Source organism: Bacidia gigantensis (assembly GCF_019456465.1).
Source record: "Bacidia gigantensis strain McMullin 20006 chromosome Unknown contig_246, whole genome shotgun sequence".
Classification (NCBI taxonomy): Eukaryota; Fungi; Ascomycota; class Lecanoromycetes; order Lecanorales; family Ramalinaceae; genus Bacidia; species Bacidia gigantensis.
In genome coordinates this window covers 1,556,853-1,582,373 of record NW_025408602.1, presented here as the reverse complement: position 1 = coordinate 1,582,373, position 25,521 = coordinate 1,556,853, and the positions used below count along the sequence as shown (strand labels likewise).

At 49.7% G+C, this 25,521-nt stretch overlaps 10 protein-coding genes across 10 annotated transcripts; 5 read left to right on the top strand and 5 right to left on the bottom strand.

The window, feature by feature from the left end:
* Positions 1–248: 248 nt before the first annotated feature.
* KY384_006137 (uncharacterized protein) lies at positions 249–2,879 on the top strand (the record flags this gene model as incomplete). The annotated part of the gene is made up of 4 exons (XM_044814633.1): positions 249–417; positions 499–756; positions 831–1,145; positions 1,195–2,879. The coding sequence occupies 4 exons, from the start codon at positions 249–251 to the stop codon at positions 2,877–2,879; spliced, it is 2,427 nt and encodes an 808-aa protein (XP_044668783.1).
* A 1,698-nt stretch (positions 2,880–4,577) lies between these two features.
* Positions 4,578–5,159, bottom strand: KY384_006136 (uncharacterized protein; the record flags this gene model as incomplete). Its single annotated transcript, XM_044814632.1, has 1 exon — positions 4,578–5,159. The coding sequence occupies one exon, from the start codon at positions 5,157–5,159 to the stop codon at positions 4,578–4,580; it is 582 nt and encodes a 193-aa protein (XP_044668782.1).
* Positions 5,160–5,841: 682 nt separating this feature from the next.
* On the bottom strand, positions 5,842–7,967 carry KY384_006135 (uncharacterized protein; the record flags this gene model as incomplete). The annotated part of the gene is made up of 2 exons (XM_044814631.1): positions 5,842–7,375; positions 7,801–7,967. 2 exons carry the CDS (start codon positions 7,965–7,967, stop codon positions 5,842–5,844), a joined length of 1,701 nt encoding a protein of 566 aa, XP_044668781.1.
* A 137-nt stretch (positions 7,968–8,104) lies between these two features.
* Positions 8,105–9,314, top strand: KY384_006134 (uncharacterized protein; the record flags this gene model as incomplete). The annotated part of the gene is made up of 3 exons (XM_044814630.1): positions 8,105–8,144; positions 8,416–8,853; positions 9,109–9,314. The coding sequence occupies 3 exons, from the start codon at positions 8,105–8,107 to the stop codon at positions 9,312–9,314; spliced, it is 684 nt and encodes a 227-aa protein (XP_044668780.1).
* Positions 9,315–11,131: 1,817 nt separating this feature from the next.
* KY384_006133 (uncharacterized protein) lies at positions 11,132–12,058 on the bottom strand (the record flags this gene model as incomplete). Its single annotated transcript, XM_044814629.1, has 1 exon — positions 11,132–12,058. One exon carries the CDS (start codon positions 12,056–12,058, stop codon positions 11,132–11,134), a length of 927 nt encoding a protein of 308 aa, XP_044668779.1.
* A 448-nt stretch (positions 12,059–12,506) lies between these two features.
* Positions 12,507–14,300, bottom strand: KY384_006132 (uncharacterized protein; the record flags this gene model as incomplete). The annotated part of the gene is made up of 2 exons (XM_044814628.1): positions 12,507–13,880; positions 13,932–14,300. 2 exons carry the CDS (start codon positions 14,298–14,300, stop codon positions 12,507–12,509), a joined length of 1,743 nt encoding a protein of 580 aa, XP_044668778.1.
* A 724-nt stretch (positions 14,301–15,024) lies between these two features.
* Positions 15,025–15,833, bottom strand: ERV25 (vesicle coat component; the record flags this gene model as incomplete). The annotated part of the gene is made up of 4 exons (XM_044814627.1): positions 15,025–15,043; positions 15,091–15,391; positions 15,442–15,568; positions 15,624–15,833. 4 exons carry the CDS (start codon positions 15,831–15,833, stop codon positions 15,025–15,027), a joined length of 657 nt encoding a protein of 218 aa, XP_044668777.1.
* A 305-nt stretch (positions 15,834–16,138) lies between these two features.
* Positions 16,139–16,653, top strand: KY384_006130 (uncharacterized protein; the record flags this gene model as incomplete). The annotated part of the gene is made up of 2 exons (XM_044814626.1): positions 16,139–16,174; positions 16,417–16,653. The coding sequence occupies 2 exons, from the start codon at positions 16,139–16,141 to the stop codon at positions 16,651–16,653; spliced, it is 273 nt and encodes a 90-aa protein (XP_044668776.1).
* A 2,953-nt stretch (positions 16,654–19,606) lies between these two features.
* Positions 19,607–20,779, top strand: KY384_006129 (uncharacterized protein; the record flags this gene model as incomplete). Its single annotated transcript, XM_044814625.1, has 1 exon — positions 19,607–20,779. One exon carries the CDS (start codon positions 19,607–19,609, stop codon positions 20,777–20,779), a length of 1,173 nt encoding a protein of 390 aa, XP_044668775.1.
* A 2,985-nt stretch (positions 20,780–23,764) lies between these two features.
* KY384_006128 (uncharacterized protein) lies at positions 23,765–25,358 on the top strand (the record flags this gene model as incomplete). Its single annotated transcript, XM_044814624.1, has 3 exons — positions 23,765–24,784; positions 24,834–25,140; positions 25,189–25,358. 3 exons carry the CDS (start codon positions 23,765–23,767, stop codon positions 25,356–25,358), a joined length of 1,497 nt encoding a protein of 498 aa, XP_044668774.1.
* Between the last annotated feature and the right edge of the window lie 163 nt (positions 25,359–25,521).

The following is a 25,521-nucleotide window of genomic DNA, read 5'->3' as shown; positions in this document are numbered from 1 at the left end:
ACATATCTTTCTACTACATCTTGGGCACTGAGAAAATCGAATTTTTGGAGAAGCCAACGAGCGGAGCTACCTCTGGCGGGCAAATATTCGGCCCGGCATTACGTCATTCTTTGCACTTTTAGTAAACAGAATCTTGGCGTTCGCTGGAACGATCTCTTTTAAGCAAAATACATAAATCATATGGATGACGTGCAGTACTATGGACATCTGGCACTTCTCCATAAGCCAGGAAAAGCTTTCTGCTGACAATGGCAGCTGACCATCCCAAACTTTCTGCCGATGAGGATTCACGAACAACCTTAGGCAAAAGGCCAAAAGCACAAATTTCAACGGACAACGGTGTGCAGGTAGACTCTGCGCAGTCTGCGCCTCGTAAGCGCGCCAAGAAAGAAACTAGCCAATGGCTTGAAGACTTTGGTGAGTTCGTACTCAGGGTGGATGTTGTTAATGGAGGCGTTCATTTCAATGGCGATTGAAGGGCTAATCAGGAGGTCACAGACGGTAGTAGTTCTCCTCGGGAAACTACGAATCCTACAGCTGTAAGCGAAGTAGTTCCATCGAGAAATAGAGCGGATGACGAGAAGGCTGCGGAGAATGGATTCAATCGACCTTCCCCAAATTACCCTTCAAAAATACCCGTTGCTTTCTCGCCATCAGACATTCCCGACCTTCGAGATGTCATAGACCTCTTTCCTTCGAAATCAGAATCGAGCAAGGTGAAATGGCCAGTCAAGGAGAATAAAGCCTACGTCACAGGTGCGATGTTGCTCTGAATCAAGACGTGACATAAAGATGTGCCTGCAGCTGAGCTGATCAATTGCCTGTATTAGCGTTCGAGAACCTGATCAAACACAACCCTAAGTCGACAAAAGATTCAGATGCCTTCGCGAGTAGACTGGCGTGGTATCAGTATTTTCCACTTTGTGAGAAATGGTTCAACCCTCCACCAGCGAAGGCCCGAGAGGTTGCCCACGGAAGAACGGAGACTAAAAAAGCAAGACTTCGCTTCTGGTCATTAGTTGAGAATTGTAAGGCAGAAGGCACATTACTGGAATTACGTGCGGGCAAATTTGGAGGTGTTGAGGCGCTTCGCGAGTATGCTGAGGACCACAAGATGGAAGAAAATTTAGAAGATGAAGCTGATGGTTAGAAATTCCAGCCACATACGCAAATTTTGCTAACAGAGGGTTTTAGACCTGATCAAGACTTCTGAGCGCTTTGAGATGGCGGTTGCCCGTCGCAAACAGATCCCCTCAGTCAAGGTGAAAGCTTGGGGTCGCGCATGTCAGAAGGTGCATTTTACAGAAGTTGATCTGAATTACTGTAAATACTACCCAAGCGGTCTCGAATATCAACCTATAAGTACGTTCAAAAGGCCTAGTTTCGACGTACCGGACATGACACCATCATTGAACGGCTCGCCAGCGCAGCTTTGGAGGCTAGTTGAGAAGTGCATGAGCGATGGAAACTTGCAGAAGCTTAAAGACGGGCAATTATCTCCAGAGTATGTGACGCAAGCGGCAACTCATTTGAACGCGGATCTGGATAGTTCTAACAACGCCACGAACCACCAATTAAATACTGAATTAGACTCTGCAAGCCTAATTGAAACTGGTGACGATAGCGACAAAGATGAAGGTGGTGTAGCAATTCTCACAAATGCAGGTCTGAGAATTGATCGGGTTACACTATCGCCGAACGACAATTACGGTATGTCTCCTATCGACCAGGAGGCCAGAAAGGAGCGTACGGAAGCGAATCAGCATCTTGAAAGTGACTCACAGGATTCAGATGAGATGCACGTTTACGCAAATTCTGAGCTGGTGGCACCGCGTGCATCTTCTCGCCCTCAATCTCCCAAAATAATGCTTGAAGAGCAACAGGAGTTTAAGTTAGGAGTACGTATATTAGCTGATTTGACACCAGAAGATCTTAACGCACAATTGCGATATTTTCACCTGTTCAAGCAGGCAAACGAGGTGCCTGGCGATGCCTTAGTCAGATGCTTGACATGTCGTGAAGCAGGTCATATGGCACCAGACTGTGTAGACTTGACCTGCACCCACTGTGGTGCCTTCAATGTTCATGCGAGTTCAAAGTGCAACTTGGTAAAGAAATGCACTAAATGCAAGGAACAAGGTCATGTTGTTGCCGAATGTCCTCACAAACTGAAGCGAGTGATGACTCATGAACTTTCATGCAATCTTTGCAAGCGTAATGGGCACGACGAGGAGGACTGCGAGCTCATTTGGCGTACGACCGGACTCCCTGTAAGCTTCGACATGCCGAAAGCAGACCTCAATCATCTATCATGTCACGAATGTGGAAAGTCTGGCCACCTGGGCAATGACTGTCCATCTCGCAGACCAGGTAAGGCATTTGGTACAACAACATGGTCGCTTCAAAAGGACACATTTATCAGACGGCTCGATTCTGCCGCTCCTGAGCTCAGGATTCGTGGTCGAGCTCGGCAACCTCCTGCCCAACCGGCCGTGATCAGCGATGAGAACGATCAGAACAACTTTTACCGCTCGAGACAGCAAAAGCCATCTGGTCGAGGCCAAATTCGTATCAAGAATAACTTTGCCAATAGCCAGACTCTGAACTCACTTCAACCGATCTCGACAAGTGACGGCCTCAATCCCTCTAAAAAGAGTAATCAATCACAGTCCGAAGCTGGCTATGGACACCCCCGAGGGTCTCATGATGCACCGCGTCAAGCTTCTAATACCAACTCACAATACATTTCCAGTCCCATGAGTTGGAATCTCCAGGTCCAGCCTCAAGTGGACCGGTACCTTCCCCAGCAACCGTCTGCTCAACCATACCGGCCAATGCCAAGTGCAGCCCAGAATGCATGGAGCAAATATCGATCTTGAGGTGTTAGCATCGAGCGTTGCTGGATACCCACTACTCAGCATGCTCCAAGAACATCCTCCTCGACTTTGGCGTTACGATGGCATGATCAACGATATACGATTAGAGGTCCTTTGCTTGCGCTAGGTTGCATCTTAGACTCGAGTGATACCCATTAGTAAGGTAGCTAGCTATGAATAAAAGTCTCGAAAGCAGACCATTGAGCTCCTTTCCCATTGCTTTGCTGAGATTCTCGAATGCTCAGTGTCCTCGACTAGCACGTGCGTTGCCCGGCGCTCAGACTGCTGAGATGGAAAAAGATCCTCCACACTCACGCGCCATCATCTGTCATCACCAACGAGACTACAGAATAGCTATTGTTGGGTCATCAAGCTGGTCAAGATGCCAAAATATGAGTCCTTGCTACCTCTGTCTTACGTGCTTAAGCTAACATAGCTCTACTCTTTTGTAGGTGCTTTTGTGTCGTTCAGAAACAGAAGTTGTTCATGTAAATCTTTAGGCGACTATTGCGATGTCTACCTCACTCATGACTCTATGTCAGTGCGAAAAGCACATAACAGTGGCCGAAATCATGAGCGGAACGTCCTAGAGTACTATCAGCGTATGCCTCCTCCTGCTACTGCCAGTCCAATAATCAAACCACCAAAAACTTCGCTCACAAGGATCATGATAATAGAAATTGGCCACGAGAAAGCCCAATCGGTCATCGATTCTATCACAAACTCCTATAATGCTGAGGGACAAGGCGCTGCAAATCCTATGCTTGCACCACAGGGACCTCCCCCACCAATGCCAGGACAAGGCTTTCCACCTCCTCCATTCGGTTTTCCAGGTAGGACACCTGAAGCGCACGCCTTCATGTCATCTTGAAGCACTTTCGAAAGCTAATTAAAGACTGTCTGTAGGAGGAATGCCACCCCCACCTTTCAACATGCCCGGAGGACCTCAGGGCGGACCCCCACCTGGATTTCCACGTACGTATTCCTCGTCTGATCGCCTCAACATATGCAAAACCTTCTTCCTACCTTGATCTTCATAGCAAAATATAATGTTCCTATTAATTCAATGCATGTGCTGACTGCTAAATACAGCACCAGGAGGGAGGGGCATGCCCCCATTCCCGCCTTTCCCACCAGCCGGTTCACCGCATGGTCAGATGCCGGGCATGCCACCGAATATGCCCTTTCCACCCCCGGAGGCATGCCCTTTCCACCACTAGGTCAAGGTCAAGGTCAAGGTCCAGGCCAAGGCATGAGTCCCCCGCCGGGGCAGGGAACGCCCGGTGGGCAAGGAGGCCCTTTTGGGGCTCCGGGAGGTCCAAATGGTGGAGGCTATCCACCAGGAGGTAGATAAGATGATATTCAAAAGCAGAATCATTGATGAAGCTAAGTCACGGCGACATGACTTACTGGGAATGGACACGATGTGCCTCGAGTGGCAATCGTTTCAGAGCTGAAGATGAGATTGAGTGTCCAGCGAAGAGAGTAAGACTCATCATTGGAATACATATGACACAAGACTGATTGTATATAGACTCTTAGATGCTGAATTGCTAATCGACCCCATATTGTCCTCTGAATATCAGATTGTCTGCATATTACAAAACTTGACCCCTGCTCAATCCCGACCCTTAGCACTTTACCAATCTTACGAAATCCGCAGACCTCCGTCAAGCGTATCCAACGCCCGTCTTCACACCCCTAGGAAGTCGCTAGCCCTGGAAACGCGACGGTCTCATTCTGGCCTCCACTACCTTCAGCATCAGCAGCCCCATCATCCGGTTCCCCAAACCCCGGCGTCACGTTCTTCGGTAACTTCGTAAATCCAATCTGAATCATATTATTCCGCCCCGTAACTACTGACCCCCCTGTCCTGGGCTTTGCCCCTCCACTTGCACTTGCCAACTTAGCACAATTGAGAATCAACTGTGTAACAATCACCTGCAGGCCCAAAGTTGTGTAAATATCAGATTGCTCTGCTGCGCCTTCGACGAGGCTTATGTCGACCTGGCACCGACCGTATCCCACAGTCTTGGATAAATCACCTTGGTGAAGAGTCTGCTCAATAGTGTCCATGCCAAGTTGGAGAAGCGCATTCTGGCAGTCGTTGGCGTCGGGGAAAGCTGTCGTGACTTTATCAGGACAGGTGAAGTGGGGCTTATCGTCGTCATTCTTAGGGCTGGATGTTGTGACATTGGTAGTGCCATTGGAGTCGGCAGGAAGGGCAGAAGTAAGGGCGGAGAAGGAGAGAATGGACAGGCAGACGGAGAAGGAAAGGTACATCGTTGTGGTACAACGAAGAGGCCTGCGGACTTCGATTTAGAGCAAGAGCCTTTGGGTTTTGTGAGATCTTGTGGGTCTCGCGTAGGTGATTTCCCACTTTTTCCCAGGACTCTCCACGTTTTATATAAGCTTTCCCAGCATTCTGGGGTAGCTCGCTCATGATGGAAATGTTTTCAGGCGGTAGCCCAACTTATGCGCGTGTCTTAGTCGCGAGGCGCATATCTATCTCTGTCGTTGTTGTCATTAGCAAATGTGAGACCAGGAACCGATTCCGCTCGTACTCATCCCCTTTGAAGGATGGACATTGTTCGAGACTAAGCGAGACTACTACCATGTTGAAGGCGTTGTGTCTTGCTCTGGCAAATGGTAGAACCCGCTAGAGGCTGCGTTGAATAGACTAAAGAGGAATTTGGAAATCGTTTTGCATATTACAAGAGTATAAAGCAAATTGAAAACCGCTAGGAATGACTTAAAAGATCACGGGTTGGAAGTCTTTTCAACAATATCATGAAGCTGAGCAAGATGCCAGAGAAGACATGCAATTCGGAGAGAATCAATTCCAACAACCTGGGTCTCAAAAATGGCCCGTAGGATTTTCTTGGCGGTCATCATACATCAAGGTCATTGATCAACATACTAATACCCACAGAGGGGGTTCACTTAACAATACTTCCTCATTCGCTTATCCGCTGCTTTTGCCTGGCGGATCTCGAGGCCCAACGAGCTGCCTCCTAGCGGCACCGAAATTGATGCCTTCACCGCCTCTGTTCTGGCTATCTCCACCCAAGTACCCGTATTGCGAAGTATCCCAAGCTCCTCCTCCAGGAGTGACTGCTTCACTAGACCTAACGCCAGAAGCAGCTGCAGCTTGGGTCACTTTCTGCGCTTCCTCCCATTCCTGCTGCCGTTGGCGGTCGAGTTCCATTTCCCTGGACAAGAGTGAAGAAGGCTTCGCGAAAGGTGGCTTACGAAGGGGATTACTCGGTGTGTTAGACGCGGGAGACTTGGATAAGGTTGGTATTGATGGGGACGGAGTTGCTTGAGGGCGTGCAAAGGGAGACTTGCGAGTTGGTGATGTCGATGAGGTGTAATTTGCCGGATCAGGAAGTGGGCGTGTCGGCAAGGATGGAGGGGGAGGTGATGGAGTCTTCGAGTGCTCACCCTGCGCTGGGAGATGGGAGGTCTGAGGTATTGGCAACGGGCGTGGTGGCTGAAGCGGTGGTATCGGCGCTAAGGGTGGTATTTCTCTCGCCGGTTGTGGAGATGGCAATGGTCGCGGTGGTTTTGCTGGTCCTGCTTCCTCTGGCTGAATTTGGCTCTCTTGCCATTGTTTGCGAAGAAAATCTCGTTCATCTTCTCGATCTGGGCCCTCGTCTTCTTGAAAAGCGAACGCTGGCACTGACCTCGTTCGGCTTTTGCTTCTTGATTCATTCCGCCGATACTGGGGAACAGGTCGTGATCGACTTCTTTCACGCCGCTGGTTTCCCTGGAGTCTCTCTTGACGCTCGCGCTCATATTGTTCTTCCCGAGCTTTCGCCTCTTCGAGTTGCCGCTCAAGCTCTTGTATTCTTTCCCTTTCACTGTTTCCAATGCTAGGCTGCCGTTTCTGCTCTGCTTGATACTGTGACAGAAACTGGCCTGTGAGCCGAACATCTTCATGAGCCTTTTTCCTCTGTCTATCGATTGCTAAACGAGCTTCTGCGTCTTGCTCTTCTTTCGCACGCAATTCTTCCTCTGCCTTCCATCTTCTCTCTTCCTCCTGCCACCGTCTCTTCTCGTCTTCTATGCGTTGCCTCTCGATTTCCCTTTGCCGGGTCGCTTCTTCTTCTCGCCTCTGATCTTCCTGTCTACGCATTGTCTCTTCCTCCTTACGGCGTCTTTCTTCCGCCTGCTCTTGCTCTTTCTGCAGCCGCCCTGCTTCAGCTTCTTGTTCTCTTCTCTTACGTTCCTTCTCCGCAAGACTCGGTACTTTTGGTGCATCGCTTGTAATCTGCCGTCGTGCACCAAAGGAAATACCTTGGTTACCTTGACTTGCGCCGCCCATGTACCCATATTGATGGATATTCCAAGCTGGCGCTGTTTTCCCTTCATCTGTCTTCCTGCTCCAACTGCTAACTCCTCCTCCGGAACCTTTGGGTGTTGAATCTTGAATCGAAGTGTTGAAACTCCCAGGAGGCTTGAGGGGACTTCCAGAGCCTCCGATAGCTTGTGATGGCCTGTGAGATGTTGTGGAGCTGCTTTCACTAAGATCGCTCACGTTCCTTGGCCGACCATACTGTGGGCTAGCAGCCGAGAATCCACCCGTACTCTGTGGGCTTACAACACCGCCCTTTCCTTTTTCTCCAAGTACGTTTCTAAACTTTGTAGGCTGCAACGCATGCGCTCGCCTACTGAAGGCAGAAATGCATTGTAGCACTTGCGCTGGATCCTTGGATTCGTACAAGTCAACTGTCTGAAATACGTCGTGGGATTGCAGACCAAGAGGCGTAGATTGACAAGCACGTAGGAAGTGAGAGATATTTTCCATCTGCACAAAGGGCATGGAAGACTCCTTAAAACGCACGCTCCCTGGAACCGCCAAGTTCACCAATCTAGCAGGAAATCAGGTCTGCATAATCATTTCGGCCATGGTTTTGTGTACTTGCAGAGTGTAGTACCATCTTTCAGCGCCTGCAGGAGGTCACCAGGCTGCAATTGCTCGCCTAATGCGCTCTCGATCCAGGTTCTGACTTCGTTTGCGGCTTGCGGGGTATATTTTGACAGGCGTATATTCTTCATGTCCTTGTCTAGAGAGGAGACTGACGCCATATTGGCGCGCAAATTGATGTATCAGGAAAGGAATATAGTGGAATGCGGGCTGTGAACTCGGCCAAAAGTGCAAGGATTATACAAGAGGCTATGCAACAGGAGACGCTCACCGTCGCGATCGCATTCTCAGAGTAAGTATGGAGGTCGGAAGCAAGATGTCTCCGGACATCAAAGAATGTAGGAGCGTGAGATGCCTTTGTCTCGTTCAAAGGGAAAGCCGCTAGCTCACCCGATGACGCCAGTTTTCTTCAAACTTTTTGATATTCGACGAGTGATGTCCAAGTCTCTAAAATTATATCTACCATGACTACGACAGTGCAGTCACCTCTGAGCTCTCTATGGCGTAAATGGAAGTCTGTCAGATTGCCTTGGCGACGTCGGTGGCTTGCGGGTATCACTATGATTGCTCTAAGCATTCCAATCCCCTGTTGACTTACCGCGTTTCTAGGCGTCGACCTGAACGGCAATCAATACTACTACTTTCGTCCATCAGCTTCCCTCCCTATCCGTCGTATATTGCAGTCAAATCCACAAATTCCATACTCCGACATCAATATCCCTCCACAATGGCATCAGTGGCTTCGGCAGACTCGCCCCGAGCCTCCATCCTTGCAGGAACAGCAGAACGATCTCATACGTCAGCAGCAGTTGAAGGTACTAGCTAGACAGGCTGATGAGCGATGGGCACAAAAGGCAAGTGTGCTTGATAAACCGAGACGAGCAAATCAAGAATTGGGAGTGGGTGACGGAGAGACGGAAGGGACCGTAGGCAGGAGATGGGAGCCAGGCAGAGAGACAGCTAAGGGCGAGATTGTTGAGAAAGACAGAAGTGAAGCCGAACGAAGAGAAAGAGAGAATCCATGGAAAAGGGACAGAGGAGCGCCTGGTGAAGGCTGGCAGCCCGAGAGTTGGGGTGGGAATATGGCAGCAAGAAAGCCTTGAGCTTTTGGATCCGCAGAAGGTGCAGAAATGACAAATTCAATCGAGAAATAGTGGTCAAGAGTCGGATGCGATTCTAATAGCGAAGCCGGCAAGTAAAAATTTGCATGGCGACCGACTTACCAAAAGTATAAAAGCAGGCCACTCTCTTTAAACACGCCTAGTCAATGGAGTATAAAACGCTCGTTGGTATATTTATCAGGAGCTCATATCTCGTCCGACGAACCCGTCCAAGACAACGGCGAAGCATCAGAAGTCTACGCTCTTCAACCCATCTATCAAAACAGCATGGCAGCACCGATCATCGCTCCAGCAATTACGATGTACAATCCTCCCAACGCATCGCTCCGACTCGCTGCGTTGGAAGCTGCATTAGTTGGCAAAGCAGTTGAAGTAGCAGTTGCGTGATGTGATGTTGTGCTAATTGGACCAACGGCAGTGGCAGTAGTAGCAGCAGCCGCACAACTCGCGCTCACCGAGCTCAACGAACTCAAACTCGCCGATAGAGTCGATGGTAGCTGACGCGCTGTTGTAGTCGTCCCAGAGACGGCGAAAATATCTGCTGTTTTGAGTCCTCCAGTAGTCGAGGTGTAAGACGCCGCCTGGCGAGCTAAAGAGGAGGATTGTGATGCGAGGCTAGCGGTATCACACTGATGGGCGTTATTGCCAGATTTACCGTTACTCGATCCTCCAGAGGAGTCGTCGGAAGAGTCAACGTCGTCACCGTTGTTGCTGCCATTCTTGATGGGTTGGCTAGAAGAGGAGGATCCGGATCTGCTACCACTGCTACCACTTCCACTGCTGCCAGCGCTTCCGCTGCTGCCACCTCTGGCGCCTCCTGCTGACCCTGCGCTGCTGGATCCACTGGAGCTGCTTCCGCCTCCGCTACTGCTACTACCCGCTGGTGAGCGCGGGAGGAGATACCAAGAACTTGAAATGGGTGAGGTAGCACGTTTGATTACAGAGTCCCAGGTCTCGGAAACCTCATCGAAGACCTGCTGGGGCAATGTTGCTGGGGTACTTGAACAGACGTGAAAGAGGATGAAGAATGAAACGAAGAAGGTGAGTGGAGGTGAATGCATTATGATGTTTTCTTGCGTAAGGAAAGAAGCCCAAAGTCTTTGATTCTCACTTCCAGTTTATCACGGTCCACTATCAATTCCTCGTACATTTTCGTCTCTTTATATCAACTGCCTCCCCATGCCACCGTTTCTTTTAGCCCGCCCTATACAAGGAAAAGCCTGCGCAGAGAGACGCCCTTTGCGGACGCTAGGGCAGTGCCACATTTCAACAGACAAACAAGTTGGGGTAAGGCTGTCTCATTCGCTGAAGGTCGCTGAAACCAATGAGGATCCGTTTCACGAAGGATCAGTATCTGACAGCCATCCTTCAGGAGGCGCAGGGCTGCGTCCTCTAGCCTCTTCCTGCTCAGCCGCATACAGCTGGATGCGCGAAATAAATTTCAAACAAGGAACGAGGAAGTCTGCGTGTAAGTTGATGGTATATGTGACGTTGACTGACGCCCAATTTGTTGAGGTATAAATTTTGCAAAGTCACTTGCGTGAAGATTATCACCGAAGCCATGGCCTAAGGCAAAGGGAAGATCACGAATTTTTAGTCCCTGGTTTTTCGTTGCTACACCTCGAAGAGCCTCACCTGGTCCTTCGGAATATCCGGAAACGAAAGTTGGGCTGATTCCTTCTCTCATGGTTACGATGCAATTTCCTCGAAACATTAAGCGAAGGCAGTGTAGCAATAATAGCATTGAGGTCAGCCCGAAGGATTTGGCTGCAGCATGCCGAGATGAAGATCTATAACTGTCCTACAGGAGATCCTGTGACATTAACGCTCTTTTCTTTTCTAGGGAAGATATAGATCTAGTCTCGCTTCGCATGATTCGTTCTCACTACCGTCAATCTGCAGCTTATCATACCCCAGTCTATGCCTGAAATGCAAAAGTCTTGTATCTCATTATATATGAATACAATTTGGGTATATTCCTAGCGAAACAATAGTCTTTCCTTTGCATGAAACATTCTTCTGAAGCTCATCAATAAAATTCTCGCTTGTGTGTAGCATGCTGAATCCACAAGATTTGCTGTTTCCCGAAACTCGCTAAATGCATTCTCAAATCCGCTCCTTTCGCGATGCATTAGAATCCCATGTCCACACGCTATGCATCCCAGAACTTCGCCTGATAAAAATCAAGCAACGTCCGCAAAATCTCACAGTAGCCTCCACACCACCCCCACGACTCCAACCGCCAACGCCATCGCACTCACCCCAAACCCACTCGCAGCATTACCATTAACGGCAGGCGCAGCAGTCGAACTACCCGTAGCCGTAGCAATCGGCGTCGTCGACGGCGCCACAGTCGTACTCATCGTCGTCTGGCCGCCCGCCCTGGCCGCTGACGTAGCAGAAGCCGCATTTGCCTTATTTCCACCTGCTGGCCCCGTCGCTTTGGCAGTCTTACTGGCACAGCTCTGAGCCCAACTACTCCATTTCGCCGCCACGGTCGGATGCGGGGCGAGCGCAGCCGAGTTCGGCACAGTTTGCGCCTTGCAGTCATCTTTTGCTGGCGGGTCCGGAGAATCGGGGTCGTGGTCACCCGAGTCGCTGCCACCGTCGCCATCCGAGTCGCTGCCATTGTCGGTGTCGTTGGAGTCGCTGTTTGTGTCTCCGCCATCGCCACCGTCTTTGTCTTTGTCTTTATCTTTGCTCTTGTTTGCGTTCTGGCTATTTTGGTTCGAGGCACCTTTTTGGGCGGTGTTTGAGGCTGGGTCGATGGTGGGGTTGTTGTTGCCGTCGTTCTTGGCGGCTTGGTTGGAATTAGATTCTGATGCTGGGTCTGTCCCTGGCTCGGTGTTCGAGTTTTGTTCTGCATTGTGGCCATTCTGTTGTGCTTGTCTTGTTGCGCCTTGATTTGTCGCGGCTTGATTTGCTGGTTGTGGTGCTGCGCGGACGGAGAGGTCGTGAGAGAAGCGGTTTGGGGAGTCTAGGGGGGAAGGAGCATCGCGTTTGAGGATCTCAGGGGAGAGAGCGGCGAGCTCAAAGGCGGTTGCTGGATCATCGAGGTCAGAGGAGTCTCCTGATTTTGCTGAGGAGAAATGGGCGAGGATGAGAAGGGTCATGGTGGTTGCGAAGTGCATGGTGAACAGTGTTCGCGAGCGTCCTCGTCCGAACGCCGGCGGGAAACGACCTTGCCAGATGAAGACATGAGTGCCATCGTATATGTACAGAGTTCTCGCAGAGCCTGGCGGGGCACTGTTGTTGCAATACGGCCTTCAGCCACTTTCTCAGCCGTTGATCTGGGGGTAAAAGTACTAGATTGGCTTAGTAATGAGACTCCGAGGGAAGAAAGACGCTTCATTGGTCAAGAAGACGAAGCTTCCTTTGTTTCATTTGATACGAGCTTGTTAGTGCTGGCAGGGGCTGAGAATCCAACAACTGCTGCGCATCGCGGTACGGCATGGAAACCCCCAACCCAATGTTCAGTCATGGGTAAGTCAGAATGCTTGCCGCGAGCTTGGAAGAGCAACCTTGAAGTGATTAATTTGTATTTTTTGTAGATATTCCTGCTTTCCAAAAGGTGTATCTTCATGCTTGACTCTTTTCCTGCCTAGCTTTCCTCTCTTCCACCGTCAAATCACTTTTCGCCTTTTTTATCCTGACAAATACCAACAAGATGAGAAGCGCCAGTGCAGCGCACGTAAATTGGTACCAAAAGACTGATTGATAGCTTTTCTTGAGCCCTTGTTTTGCCGTCTCCGTTTGCGTAACATCTGCAAAGGCCAAACAGACTGCGATGCCAAGGTAGAGCAAGCTGTTGATGATAGCGCCTGCCAGGCCTTGTCGATCGTGAGATAGGCTCGTCGAAATAAAGATGTTGGCAACATTCCAGGTAACGTCGATGCCGACTGTAGCACCAATCATAGCAGGGAAGACATAAGCCCAATAGCTCGCGCCATCTGGTGCGACAGCGAATAAGATTGACGTCAAACACCATGCAAGACCAGCTATCAGGATTAATAGCGTCCCTGGTATCAGATGAAGAACGTAGCCTCCAACGATTGCAATGATGATACCGCCTCCGCTCATGGGAGCGCACCAGGCCGCGACTTGAAGAGGGGCTGCACCCATGATGTCTTCCATATAAAGCGTGGCGTATAAGAGGAAAACACCTAAGACCCCATAAGAAAAGAAGAGAGCGATGAAGAGCGGCGTAAGCTGTGGAACGCGGAAAATGTCGAATGGAAGCAGCGGAGCCTGTGCGACCCATCCTTCGACATATAAGGCAACTCCAAGAAGAAAGGCTCCCAAAATGATCGTCACGGGTATGTAAGGAGTGCGCCAACCATTTGGTGCGTGCGAAGCATCGGTCACTCCGAAGACAAGGAGGATAAGTCCCGCCACAATCAAGATTGATCCATACCAATCCATCTTCACCCCTAGTTCCTTTCGTTCTTGCATGTCGGAAGGAATGGCGAAATATGCAGGAATAAGTATCGACAAAATCAGAATCGCACCAATCCAGAAGTACCAGCCAAACGGCAAATAGCTGCCGGTGACGCCCGCAAAGAAGATGCCCACAAAGAACCCAAAAGGTGCAGCGCAGCCGTACAGCGAAAACATGATATTCAGCCGCGGTCCAGGGCGGTAGATACTTCCAATCAGCATGACCCCAGACGGTAAGAAAGCAGCCGGACCAAGGCCTTGCAGTGCTCTGCAGAAGTCCAGCATCAACTCGTTCTGGGAGAACCCTGCGATGAGAGACCAGAGCATGAACCAGGCCAAGCCGCCGATGTAGACGGGATACCCGCCGTACATGTCTGCGAGACGACCAAACGGGAGAAGAAATGCTGCAGTCACCAGTGAGAAAGCAGAAGCGGGCCAGACTGCCGATGCCTGCGGTATGTCGAGCTCACGCTTGAGCGTTGGAAGAAGTACATTGAAGCCGGATACGAAGTATTCCTACATGCTTTGTCAACGACGTCAGTGTTTGGCGTGTGAAACCGGACTTACAGCCATGATCTGTGAAGCAAGGATGGAGTAGGCAAAGGCGACCTCTGCCCAAATAGTCTCGAATTGAGCCGGTCGTTGTCGGCCTAAACGTTCAATGCGAGCGGCCTCGGACTCCTCGTCGTCCTTGTCTTTGTTGTCGTTGACAGTGGGCTGCATTGCAGGCGAGGTAGACGGCCGAGCGTCTTCCCTTTGGGACTGCCTCTCGGTGCCTTTACCAGTAGGTTGGCGATCAATGCTGAACGTACGGCTGCCATTGAAAAAATGTCTGTCATTGTGGGCACCTACTGCGGCTACAGGTGCCTCTGGAGACATCGGCGAGGTCATTGAAACTGATCCAGCTTGAGAATGTCCATGCTGAGCAGAGTCCATGGACGGCGGGGGGAGACTCATCCTTTTGAAATGATGTCAAGCCCGTGGTAGAGTTTCGGGGTGGTGCCGGGAGCTGAAGATTAGTGGCCAAGAAAATCGCGTTTTTGGATGAGTTGAGATCCATAACGGGGAAAAGGGATATTATATGGCCATTTCTGGATATGACGACCTCTTCAGGAAATGTGATATAGATCGCATTAGATATCCTCAAGCGTCTCTTATTCATCTTGTGTGCCACCAAGGAAATGGATATTGCAGTTGTCGGTCGTCATTGGTCGTCACAGGTCGTCATTTTCTGATTTTCTTTACAAATCCACGCCAAGACCCTTGCTCAACGGGGCCTGGTTTTCACATTAGCCTGCATAATTCTCCGTGAAGATCGCGTGGGCGTGCTTGCTCGGGAAAGCCTACCGTCCTCTAGGCTTGTTGTGGTGCATGGAGAGCGTCTGGCCCCTTCCAGTCGTTAAGCTAGTGAAATGGTGTGTGACCACTCTTTTACAAGTATATGCAGTGAAGGTGAATCATCTTGCCAGTGTGTCTGACAAGCGAGAAGGGTCTGAACCTCACCAGTTGGAGTCATGAACATTGCATCATCTTGCGAATATGCAAGGGTTGCACACAGAATTAATATGTTCATGCAATTGGCAACGCTAGTGGAATCGCAGCGACAGAAAAAGATGAATTGGCATTACCTTCCTTACCAAAATTGATATGTTGCCGAAACTTATATGAGATGCTTTGATCTGCAAGCTTTTGTCAGCACTGCCGTGGGAAGAAAGAAATGGCGTACCTGAAATATGCCCTCAGATACACAACCTGCCATGCCCCGAGTCCCACGAGCATTCCCATTGTTCCAAAAGCAAACCATTTGACTCGCTCATTCGTGCTCTCGTTTGTGTCTCGTAGCTTTTGTTCTCGTGTTCTCAAATAGTCCATCTCGCCCACTATCTCCTGTACCAATTCCTCAACTCTCCTCAATTCAGTCTCCATGGGCTTCAGCTTCTCCTGAGCTTGGATAGCAGACCAATCACGTGCATCAGCACCAATGTCGATGTCGAGCTCAACATGTCGCGAGGGATTCATGACGGCGTCTGAAACAGCAGTGAGTGGATATAGTTGAATAAGGATAAACGAGGCATACGGGACGCAGTAAGTTGGTTCTCAAAGCAGATGTCGAAAGCGGCGTCCGCGTGCGAGGTGAATGCCATCCGCTTCTCACCGACGATATCCTTCGGGCGCCCATACTCGTTGCCCACCGCATCTTTGATCTGAACGAGGGCACGTGTCAATCTCAAGGCGAATTGGAGGACAGGTGAAGCTCACGTGCATATTCACTACTTGTCCGTCACCTTTGTGTCCATCGACGATCGCTGTTACAAGGACAAGCGTGTCTTTCGCGACAAAGTTCCGTATACATCTTTCGTATTTGGAGCTGTGGCCGGTGTGTGCCGCGAGATCGAATTTCAGGGCCCAGGAGAAGGGGAGGAGGGTGGAGAGTATGAGAATTAGGTTTCTTGGGCTATAGAACGTCATCTTGGGGTGAGCAAGCATCTACCAGACGGCACTATGTGGAAGCCATTACTGTATATATCTTTCACTACTAGGTCAGGGGTCCGGTCTGTCATCTTTTTTGAGGCGGAATTGGTGCGCATTTTCGTCGTCCCACCAGCACAATGTTTGGGGTGCTCGATCAACACTGCAATTCACTTCCTAAAGGACTTCGGTCACCATGCTGATACATACATTTGTCATCAGCTGCAACGATTTTCACCAAGTGATCCGAACTGTTCATTGAAGTCACAACATCTATCTCCAGAATCAACGAGAGGATCATCACAATGGCAGGGCTGCAGCAACAAAGCATTTGGGCTCAGGTACGTGTACATTGTCACTATTCGAGTTTTACCTATCTTTTCATATACGCGTTGGAAACCCCCAAAGCCATAATTAATCGCGTTTTCAGATGTCATATGTCCCACCACGTGGGTGCTGTTCTCAGAAAATCTCAATGCTCACTTCTTGCCCGTGCTACCGCTTCATGATACATCCTATGAAAGCAGCCACTTCCTTTGACTGCGACGGGTGTGGGCACCATGCGAGCTTTCACCGTATGCAGAACGAGGAAGACGAAGAGATAGCGAGGAAATGGAAAGCAGAAGAAGAACGACTGCAACTGGAGCGCATTAGGGATAAAGGCGAATGGAGATCTGTGGAAGAGGTGATGGAAGAACTGGCGCCGAAGCGGAAGAGAATTGCTGGACCTTCCACCACAGAGGAGTCAGACGTGATGGAAGTGAAGGAGAAAGAGAAGCCAAGGATCACAGTCGGCAGCAAGCGAAAGGGCAGGAGCTGAGCCAGATCTGAAGCTTACAACATTATGCACGGAGTCGTGTCAACAAGTCAAGAAAGGATTTGTACCAGGCGAATCGCTTGAAAGGAACTCGAAGGACGCAGCGGCGTACGCGTCGAAATTTGAAACGTCAACGAAGTGAAGTGAAGCACTGGCGCACATTACTGTGATTTGCAACACAGACTTCCCGACTTCGTTGCGGATTTTGACTCCACGGCAAGCTGCGACAAAAGCATTGGCAGTAATAGTTTGACCGCCTGAGGCTGCGAAGATGCTGCTTATGATTTTGAGAGCGCGTTCAACGATACGCAATCAAATCGCGTCTTTTGCTTTGAGGCGAAACAACAGCGCTTCACCCAACATTGCTTCATGACGCATTTCAAACCGGCGACCTGAATCAGTATTAAATCTATATGGATTGCAATGTCACGAATGTGTCTGTCTTCTACTTCACGCTGAACGCAGTGTTCTAATTATCATTGAAGTGGTTGCTGGGTAAACCCGATGACGTAGTAAGCGCCAGGAATTTCACTCATTGATTGAAGTGGTGATCACAAGGTCTTGTTCTCCGCCTGCGATTTCAAATACAAGCGCCGGCGCATTCCGTTTCTCTTCTTTAACAAACACAGTACTATCTGCTCCGTTGCTTGGAAAGATTGAATTGTCGTTGCCTCGCAATTATGGCCAATATTTTCAATTTTGCCCTTCGAGGGCTTCAGGTAGCTCTCTCACATATATTTTGCTTGATGAAAATCTGACCGAAGATTTAGTTCCTTTTGACTCTCCTCATCCTTGCCCTGGTGGCCGACATGATATCTGATGCGAAATCCGGCAACCCTTCGGTCGTGAATTACTCGATGTTTGTGGCAGTGTTTGGTATGCTGTCGCTCATCTATTTGATCGCTGGCACGATCAACGAGGCATTTTCAATCGCGCCAATGTTCATGCTAATCGCCGATGCGATCAACACCGTCTTCTTTTTCTGCGGTGGGGTTGCGCTTGCGGCAGACCTGGACGTCCACAGCTGCAACAACAAGGTATGGTTTGTGGAGATAAGGCTGAGAGAAATCGCTGAAATCGCCTAGGGCTACCTCGATAGCAATGGTATTACAAATGGCGCAGATAATGAGGAAAAGCGATGCAGAGAAGCACAAGCGGTCACTGCGTTCCTCTGGCTTGGCTTTGCGTCCTTTGCTGGCAGCTTGGTCTTCTCATTCCTCCAAATGAAGGGGAGCAGAATTGCACCACCCAGTATCGTTCGGTCAAGAGGTGGACCGGCAATGAGTCAAGTCTAGTCTCTCGGTCAGCAGCCTCTCAGTGACTTCCACAAGTCAGGAGCAGGGATTAATGCTGACCGTCGCTCGGGTGTAGCACTCAGGTTGTGGAAACACTTAGTCAAGCTAGTGCATCCTTGAATGTCCACAAAATGCATTCGTCTTCTCAGATCACCCACAGAAGGCCTCACAAATCATCGATTCTGGCAAGAATAAGGGTCCGTGGAGATGATCTCGTCTTTTTGGTATATCACGCACAAGTAACGTGTACATAGGGTTGAAGGAGGATGGCGACAGAAGTTCGCTTCAATGTGCGATTCGAGATTTTCTTCACGTGCCCACGTGCCCACGCGCTCTTGTTCTTCATTGCTACGAAGAGTGCCGTTCAGATATCATGCCCTGACATGGCCTAGATCTCGACCACATGGGACTAGGGTACGTCTAAAAGCGGATGTTATCTCATCCAATGCTCATGCACAATGACGCCAGAATTATTGGGGGTTGGGGGAGGCCATCTTCTGCCAGCGTGTTCATGGCGTGGCAGTGTCTATTCACGAGCCCATCTTTCCAGACCAAGTTGGCTATGAGAGCCTACCCTAGTGCAAGAAGTTGCTAAGCAGACCGAATAGCAAAGCCTCGTTGTCAGCCCAAGGCAACCTTACTCGACGAACACCAAGCGACGTCATCGATCTCCCCCAATCTCACACGGACTTACGTTTGGATCTCGCATTCCGCGTACTTTAGTCACTTGTCAAATGAAAGTTCACGCGCATTCTTGATAACGTCGTCTCGATATCGATCATCTATTTGGAACCTGATGCATTGAAAGCAAGAGCTGGAAACTACCAGATGCGATGCGGCCTGATCTCGGTGTACAGCCATTGGTACCCAATCATTCGCACAAGGGTGGCCCGACACACGCTTCAAGCTTCAAAGGTCGCTTCGTCCTTTGCTACTCGGTCAGAGACGTCTTGTACGGCGACACGTCTCTAGCGTCGTTCGGTCTCTCCATGTGGCCAGGACCATGGAGGCCCCCGAAGGGAAAGCAGAAGCAGTTTGCGAACTCTTGATCGGACGAAAATAAAGCATGATCAACTTCCCCTTCCCTACTTTGCTTTGCATTGCGGCGAGGGGCAGCTCTGACGGTCGTTGCTCTTCCCCAGACGTACACGCTACCGACTGGCATCTTGAGTCTCAAACCAGACCTACGAAATTGACAGTCAGACGAAAGTGTGTGTGAGAGCGGTTTGGCGGCCTCTTTGCACCCATAGAATCGGATTGCTAACAGGTCACAGCTTACAGTCAGTACATCTATCATTTCTCCTGCTAATTCGTCAAGCATGGAGATCCTACGTCGTCAATGCGGGCTAAGAGACTGCTATACAGAGCTTTCTGTGCAAAATCGTTGGGGTCCCTGGCCGCACATTCTGGATTCGCATTGTAACTGGTCTTCTTACTCCCACAGATCTGGCCCCAGGCAGCATGCATTATCTATACCTGTAATCAAGAATTCGAAAGCATTTCTTGAGCTTCAGCAAAATTTAGGGCTCCCTTAGCCCATGAGGACAAGACTCATTTGAGGCGGATGATCCAGCCCTCTACATAATTGTTCCACAAACATCTAGGACGTCAGTCCGCGAGGAGAAGTATAGAAACTTACAGACTTTTGGTCCGAAATCCCAATGATTGAACCGTCCCCCTATACTGCTGCACCAGATTATCCAAAGGAGCGGCTCCTTGTCTTAGAAGCACCGTCGTCCAGCGGGCAACGATCAGGAGCCAGCAATCGTTCTTTACAACGATCCACACACCGTCAGGATTGGTTTTCTGAAGGCTCACCAAGACTTCATCGGACCCAAGGCCAAATTTCCTCACAAGGCTACCAGGAGTACTCGGACTTGCATGAACATCAAGGTCAACCCAACGGGCAATTGCAAACCCTTGAACGTGATATGGGCCATTACTGCCACCAGGAATCCACATATATGAATACAAGGTTCCCAGATGTAGATACCTCCTTGGCTCCCTCCCACAAGGACGCAAGACAGGACAATCCGGATCCATACTATACTATCTCTGGGCCTCTGTATAACGCGAGCTCATTTAGCCGCATCAGCAACAACGTGCTGGTTCCCAATAAACCCTGGTCAGTGTATGAAAATAATGCTTATGGCCAAGTTTCCCAAGAAGTGTCGCACAATCTGCCAGAACCCAACAGTCACCAATCCCGACGTATTTCCGGTCCTGGTATGGCGGAAAGTCCCAATGCATGGGATTCCAGGACCGAGTACTCCCATAACAACTCCCAGAGTGACAGCTTGATTCAGACTGAAGATTCCCAGCAATGGCCAATAGATGAGCCTGTCGGGATGCAGGGAAAAGCACAGCCTTTACCTTCACGTTATGTATCCACACACAAAGTAGGCCCGATTGATAATATTTCAAACACCAATCCTTTGTCCAATAATGATTTCCTGGAACCGTTTGTACCGCAAATCAATTCCCAAGGATATACCAAACAGGACCCGGGCAATCGCTCAGTGTATGCAAATTGCGATACGAGTACACACGCCATTGGTACTTCGTTCAATGACTACCAAAGCTCACAATACGTATCAGCCCCTCCGGACTCCTCTCCGTCCCATAATTCATATGGAAACAATATTTCCAAGCAAGTGCCGGAGCCCTTCAAAGGCGCACCAACTCAAAATATTAGCCAAACAAAAGGCAAAGGAAGGAAGGGGCGGAAGCTAACTCCATTGACGGATGAGAAAAAAACCGACAGGGCTTATATACGTAGAGTGGGCGCCTGCTCTGTCTGCAAGGAGAAGAAGATTGGAGTAAGTTTTCAATGAAAGTTCAAAATCTCAACGCTGATAGACACTGCAAGTGCAAGCATCGCAAACCCACTAAATCGACTTCGCGGCCTCCCACCAGTTCTCGTGGAAATAGGAGCTCCTTCTCCAACACCTCAAGAGTTTCTGGCCCTGGTAATCACCTAAATCTGGCTCCAGCCCATGCGGACCAAGAGCACTCTTCTGGAGGCCCAGGCATTGCTACTTCTTCTGGGGCCCAATCGCCAATCTATCCAGACGATAAACCTCAGGTTCCCCTTACTGGCGTAGGGGAGCAGTTCAGTGGAAGCGACTACCTCGGATATGGATTGACCAACGACCATTCGTTCTGTTGGCATGGTTCCCAATCAATGTGCCAGAGGTGTCCGCAGTGCCGTCTGGGGATATGCCAATACCATATTATTTGATCTCGATTTAGGAATCAAAGCCCCTTTGGACTTCCTCGATATGTTTCGTTTTCTTCTGGCTGGATGACTTGAATGCCGACCAGTTGCGCTTTTGTTTCACAGGACTGCTGGACATGACGTACCGCGCATAGACCTATATGCATTTCCTTTTGGTAGGTGTAGGACCATTCCGGGTGCAACAGGACCGTATCGGCGGGTGTGATATGTTTCATTCCTATTACAGCGTGTAGAACTCAAGGTAAAAAAACCCGTGATCCCATATGTGGGAACGAGAATTGTTTGAGTAAGAACGGTCAGAGAGTGGACAGTCTCACGACACATGTTTCATTTCATTCTGGGTAATTGCAAGATGGGCAATGTTCACTCTTCTTGATTGCACGAGGCGGTCATTATATCGTAATCTTTACCTGTCTGTCCCACGCTTTGATGATATTAATTGATCTTTCAAATGATACGTCCGCTCCTTGGACCCACGAAATATTGTTAGGATTGGCTCTGCCAATTTCTTTCACCCATGCTCATTTTCATGATAGCAAAGCGAGACGATGGACTGACGGGTTGATGCCATTCTCGTCCCAACGCCATATTCGGCTACATCGTGCTCCACGGAAAACCTGGAGTTCGAAGCGTGGGGTGTCCTGGCGATCGCTCTTTCCGTCCTATGAGAGCAGTGGGAGACGTTTTAGCGCTTAGACTTACACCTACGGGGTTTAGTTGCGGAGGTTCGAAATAAGGGTACGGTTTGGCGGGAGCATGTGGAGTCGTCGATGACAATCTCAGGGCACTTAAATCCCCCGAAGCATTATTGACAACCGGCTGATTGACGGGCGCATCACCTAGATCCGCCCATGCCGTCTATTATCTTCCATCTCCAGAATGTCCTGCTGACGATAAGCGAGTACAGCTTTCGGAAAATAGAATGGCGTTTCGCTACAGCATTCGCCCATAAGCAAGTGGTCAATGTCCTATACGAGGCTGTGGATGGTCAGTATAGACCCCAACATGGGGGAGTCTCACACGGATGAGAACGGACTTTTCATGTTGAGGAAGCATGCTGTTTCTCTGGTACTGTATTCTACAGCTCTTATGGCGGAAATGTTTGGCGCTCTCTCATCATCCTTGTTCTGGACGAAGTAAGGGTGGGTTACCCCACAGCCTGTGTGGAGCGCAAGAGCCTTGCAGAGTCTCAACAAATTACAAGGGTGACAGGCCATCGCATCTTGGAATTTGGCGAAAGACCCAATCTGGACTCGCTACTGGGTGCTAGCTAGAGGATCGCCCAAACTGGATTCGGATACAGTTCCAAGCGCGAGCAATGATGATCCTTTATTTTCCACCGACGAGATGGATAGTAGGTATCTCGTTGGGGGCAAGTAGGCACAATTGCAGCTGATCGACGCTCCATGCACCCCTTTTCGAGCGTTGGGTATGTTGCACTGGCGAGCGTGCACTGTTAGCAAATGATGCATGTTGACTATGCTTATGCACCGTCGTTTAATCCGGCCTCCATCAAAAGTCAGCATCTCATGGCGGCCGTCTACGGCCGTTTCCGTCACTTCTACATATATTCCTCGTGCATTTGACGTCCTAAATTAGGCTACCATTTCTTTGAAAATCGCATCAATCGCTTAACGCGACCAGTGTCTGCCTCGTTTTGCCTGAATCCATTTACTGACTATCAGCTGACCCCCAAAAAGGCAAGTATTCCAAGATTCCGGAAAGATTCGAGGCAAATAGGGAGCTCTTCAGAGCAGAAAGTGGGGCCTTGATTTTGCCTATATGCCTTGACGGTGGCTATATTAACAAAGACTCGTGAGTTGAAGCTTCATTGTATATCATGGGTCACTACGAGGCGTCCCGTCGGGTCGACAAGATGCGCACCGTCATCCACCCGGAAGGTATAATCATATTCGCGCCCAACGTGCTGGTTGAAAGCCGCGCCTTTGGCTTGTCCATCCGTCGTGCCAACCTTATGCTTATTCCTGGAGGCTGAGAGTCAAATGAACCGGGCAAAAGCTTCATCAAAGTAGGACAGTCTTGCTCCGTTCAGTACGACAACTGGTACCGCTTTTGCGGAGCTGACCTGTCCTACCTACCGCGAAACGCCCATGACTTGATAAATAAATATATTACGCCGTGGCGCAGCTTTCTAGCCAGTCGTGTCTCATTGGGCTGCTTAGAAAAGACTACGCTTGCACCTCATCAAGCATATCACTTTCTTTCCCAAAAAGCCGTCTGTCTAACTCCAGTGAAAATATTAACTGAGGTACAAACTCGGTCAGGGCATGAACTCTTTTCTGATCAGGAAAGTCTTCTATCGAATGTAGGAGGCTACGAACAGTTTTCCTGTTCAACAGGGTCACGTTACGGAGGCTATCTAGAGTTGAGGTAACACTACATTATTCCTCTGTACTCGCCGCCTGCAAAGGTTACTGAAATCTATCGTCCGGTAATCCTTCGCTTCACTCTTCTTAGAGTCCAAAGATTCGAGTGAGTCCCCAAAGGACTGTCAGATACTTATGTACTAAGTATGATAGCTGCGCTACTTGCATACTGCGACTTGTGAGCTTTTGAGTAAATGGACTGGCACAATAACACCACAGGCAGTAATCAATTTGGCCAAAGCCCACGGAATTTTACGCGGCAAGGACTCGCGTCGGCACAAAGCTGGGCCTCACCTCACGACCAGCCTTCTAGCGGGCATCGAGAACCTGCCACATCGTACAGACAGGATTACGTTCGTCATGGTGGCGCCAACGACTTTGTGCGCCAGGAATCTATCGGAGATTTCGAAGAAGTCCATGGCAGATCGAATGATCTACACGCCATTCCTAGTCGACGGCATATGAGCAACCGTGGAGGGGATTGGCAGTCATCAAATACACACGGTCTAGCCGATGCTTCAGCTAGCCCTTGGTACCAAGGTGGCTCGAGGACCAGTCATGAGTCTTCTTTTCGTGCACCGAGAATGGGCTTTTCGAACAATATGCGAGATAGACCCAGCGAAAGAGCCTTTCAAAGTCATCGAGGTGTTGGCTCGACTAGTCGTCCTCGTCCAGTGAGCCAGCTTACGCCAACTCCAAACACCACAGCTGAAAATAGTCTGGTAGAAGTGTTGTGTGGCAAGATAACATCGCCGATTCCTGACCCTGAGCTCCAGTCTACGCTTTGGAGTAGCAGTCATCAACACGAGCAAGAATTACATAACACGCCTTGGAGTATTGCTCAACACGAAGGTCTGTCCTCTGGCGCTGACCCAGCTCATAAAGTGAGGAGGGCAGTGGCAATCGATGTTACGCATTGGATCGGAACTCCACGGCACATGTACACTCATTTGCAACAGGCGACTCAAATACCTGACTCGTCTAACGAAGTGACTAGCCCACCTGAAGCTCCAATACATAGACAGCAGGGACTCGAGCCGAGTACTCTTGCAAGGACCTTGTCAGCTACTACATCGAATACTCAAGGGTCTGATGGGGGCAGACCAAAGCAGCGCCGACCAAAGCGATGTTACGACGAGCCAGAAAGGCGTGAAGTTGCCTACAAGCGCGAGCATAAGCTTGTCTGTGAAGTCCACAGGCAGAGGAAACAGAAGGTATGTATTACCCTTACGGCCCTGCCGACGCAATCCTAATTACTATCAGTGCAACTGCAACATGATGGCTGGTCTTGTTCCACCTCTTCTACCTACCGACACGCCTCCTCGTGTGACTAAGACCCGAAAAAAGCGAAATAGCCTCTTAGAAAGCACATGCACAAGTCCAACTACCGTTTCATCGCCTCCACCTACTCTCCCACCGACTCCAACGAAGGCAAGCCGCAATACCCGTGCCTACCGGCAAACGAAGAGTAGACCCACTACGTCACGTCCAACCTTCGTGCCAGATCATCAGGCAACAGATTTGGATGCCATTGGGGGAGAATTTGGCAACGAGGACAGCCGCTATACTAGTGAGTAGATATCCCACCTTGAACGATAGGCTGCTGACTCTAATGTAGCGAATCCCTATGATGCTGCTTTAGAAACAAACCTTCGTGAAATGTGTAATCAATTCGACGCCGACATTTCAAATCACCTAGCTCAGGGACTGCCTCAACAAAATCCTTACAACGGGGACATCGATTTTGACTTCGCCTGGGACATGCGAAAACACTTCCAAAGAGATTAGTCGACACCGCGTTTCTTCCATTCTTCCCTCACACCGAAGTTCGCGTCCGAAAAAGCATGCGTAGATCTGACGCTCGAGAGATTTGAGGATAAAAAGAGAAAGGGCAACATCGACACATGCACCGTTTTACAGCTCTATCTTTGGATCACCGTTCTCAATTCAA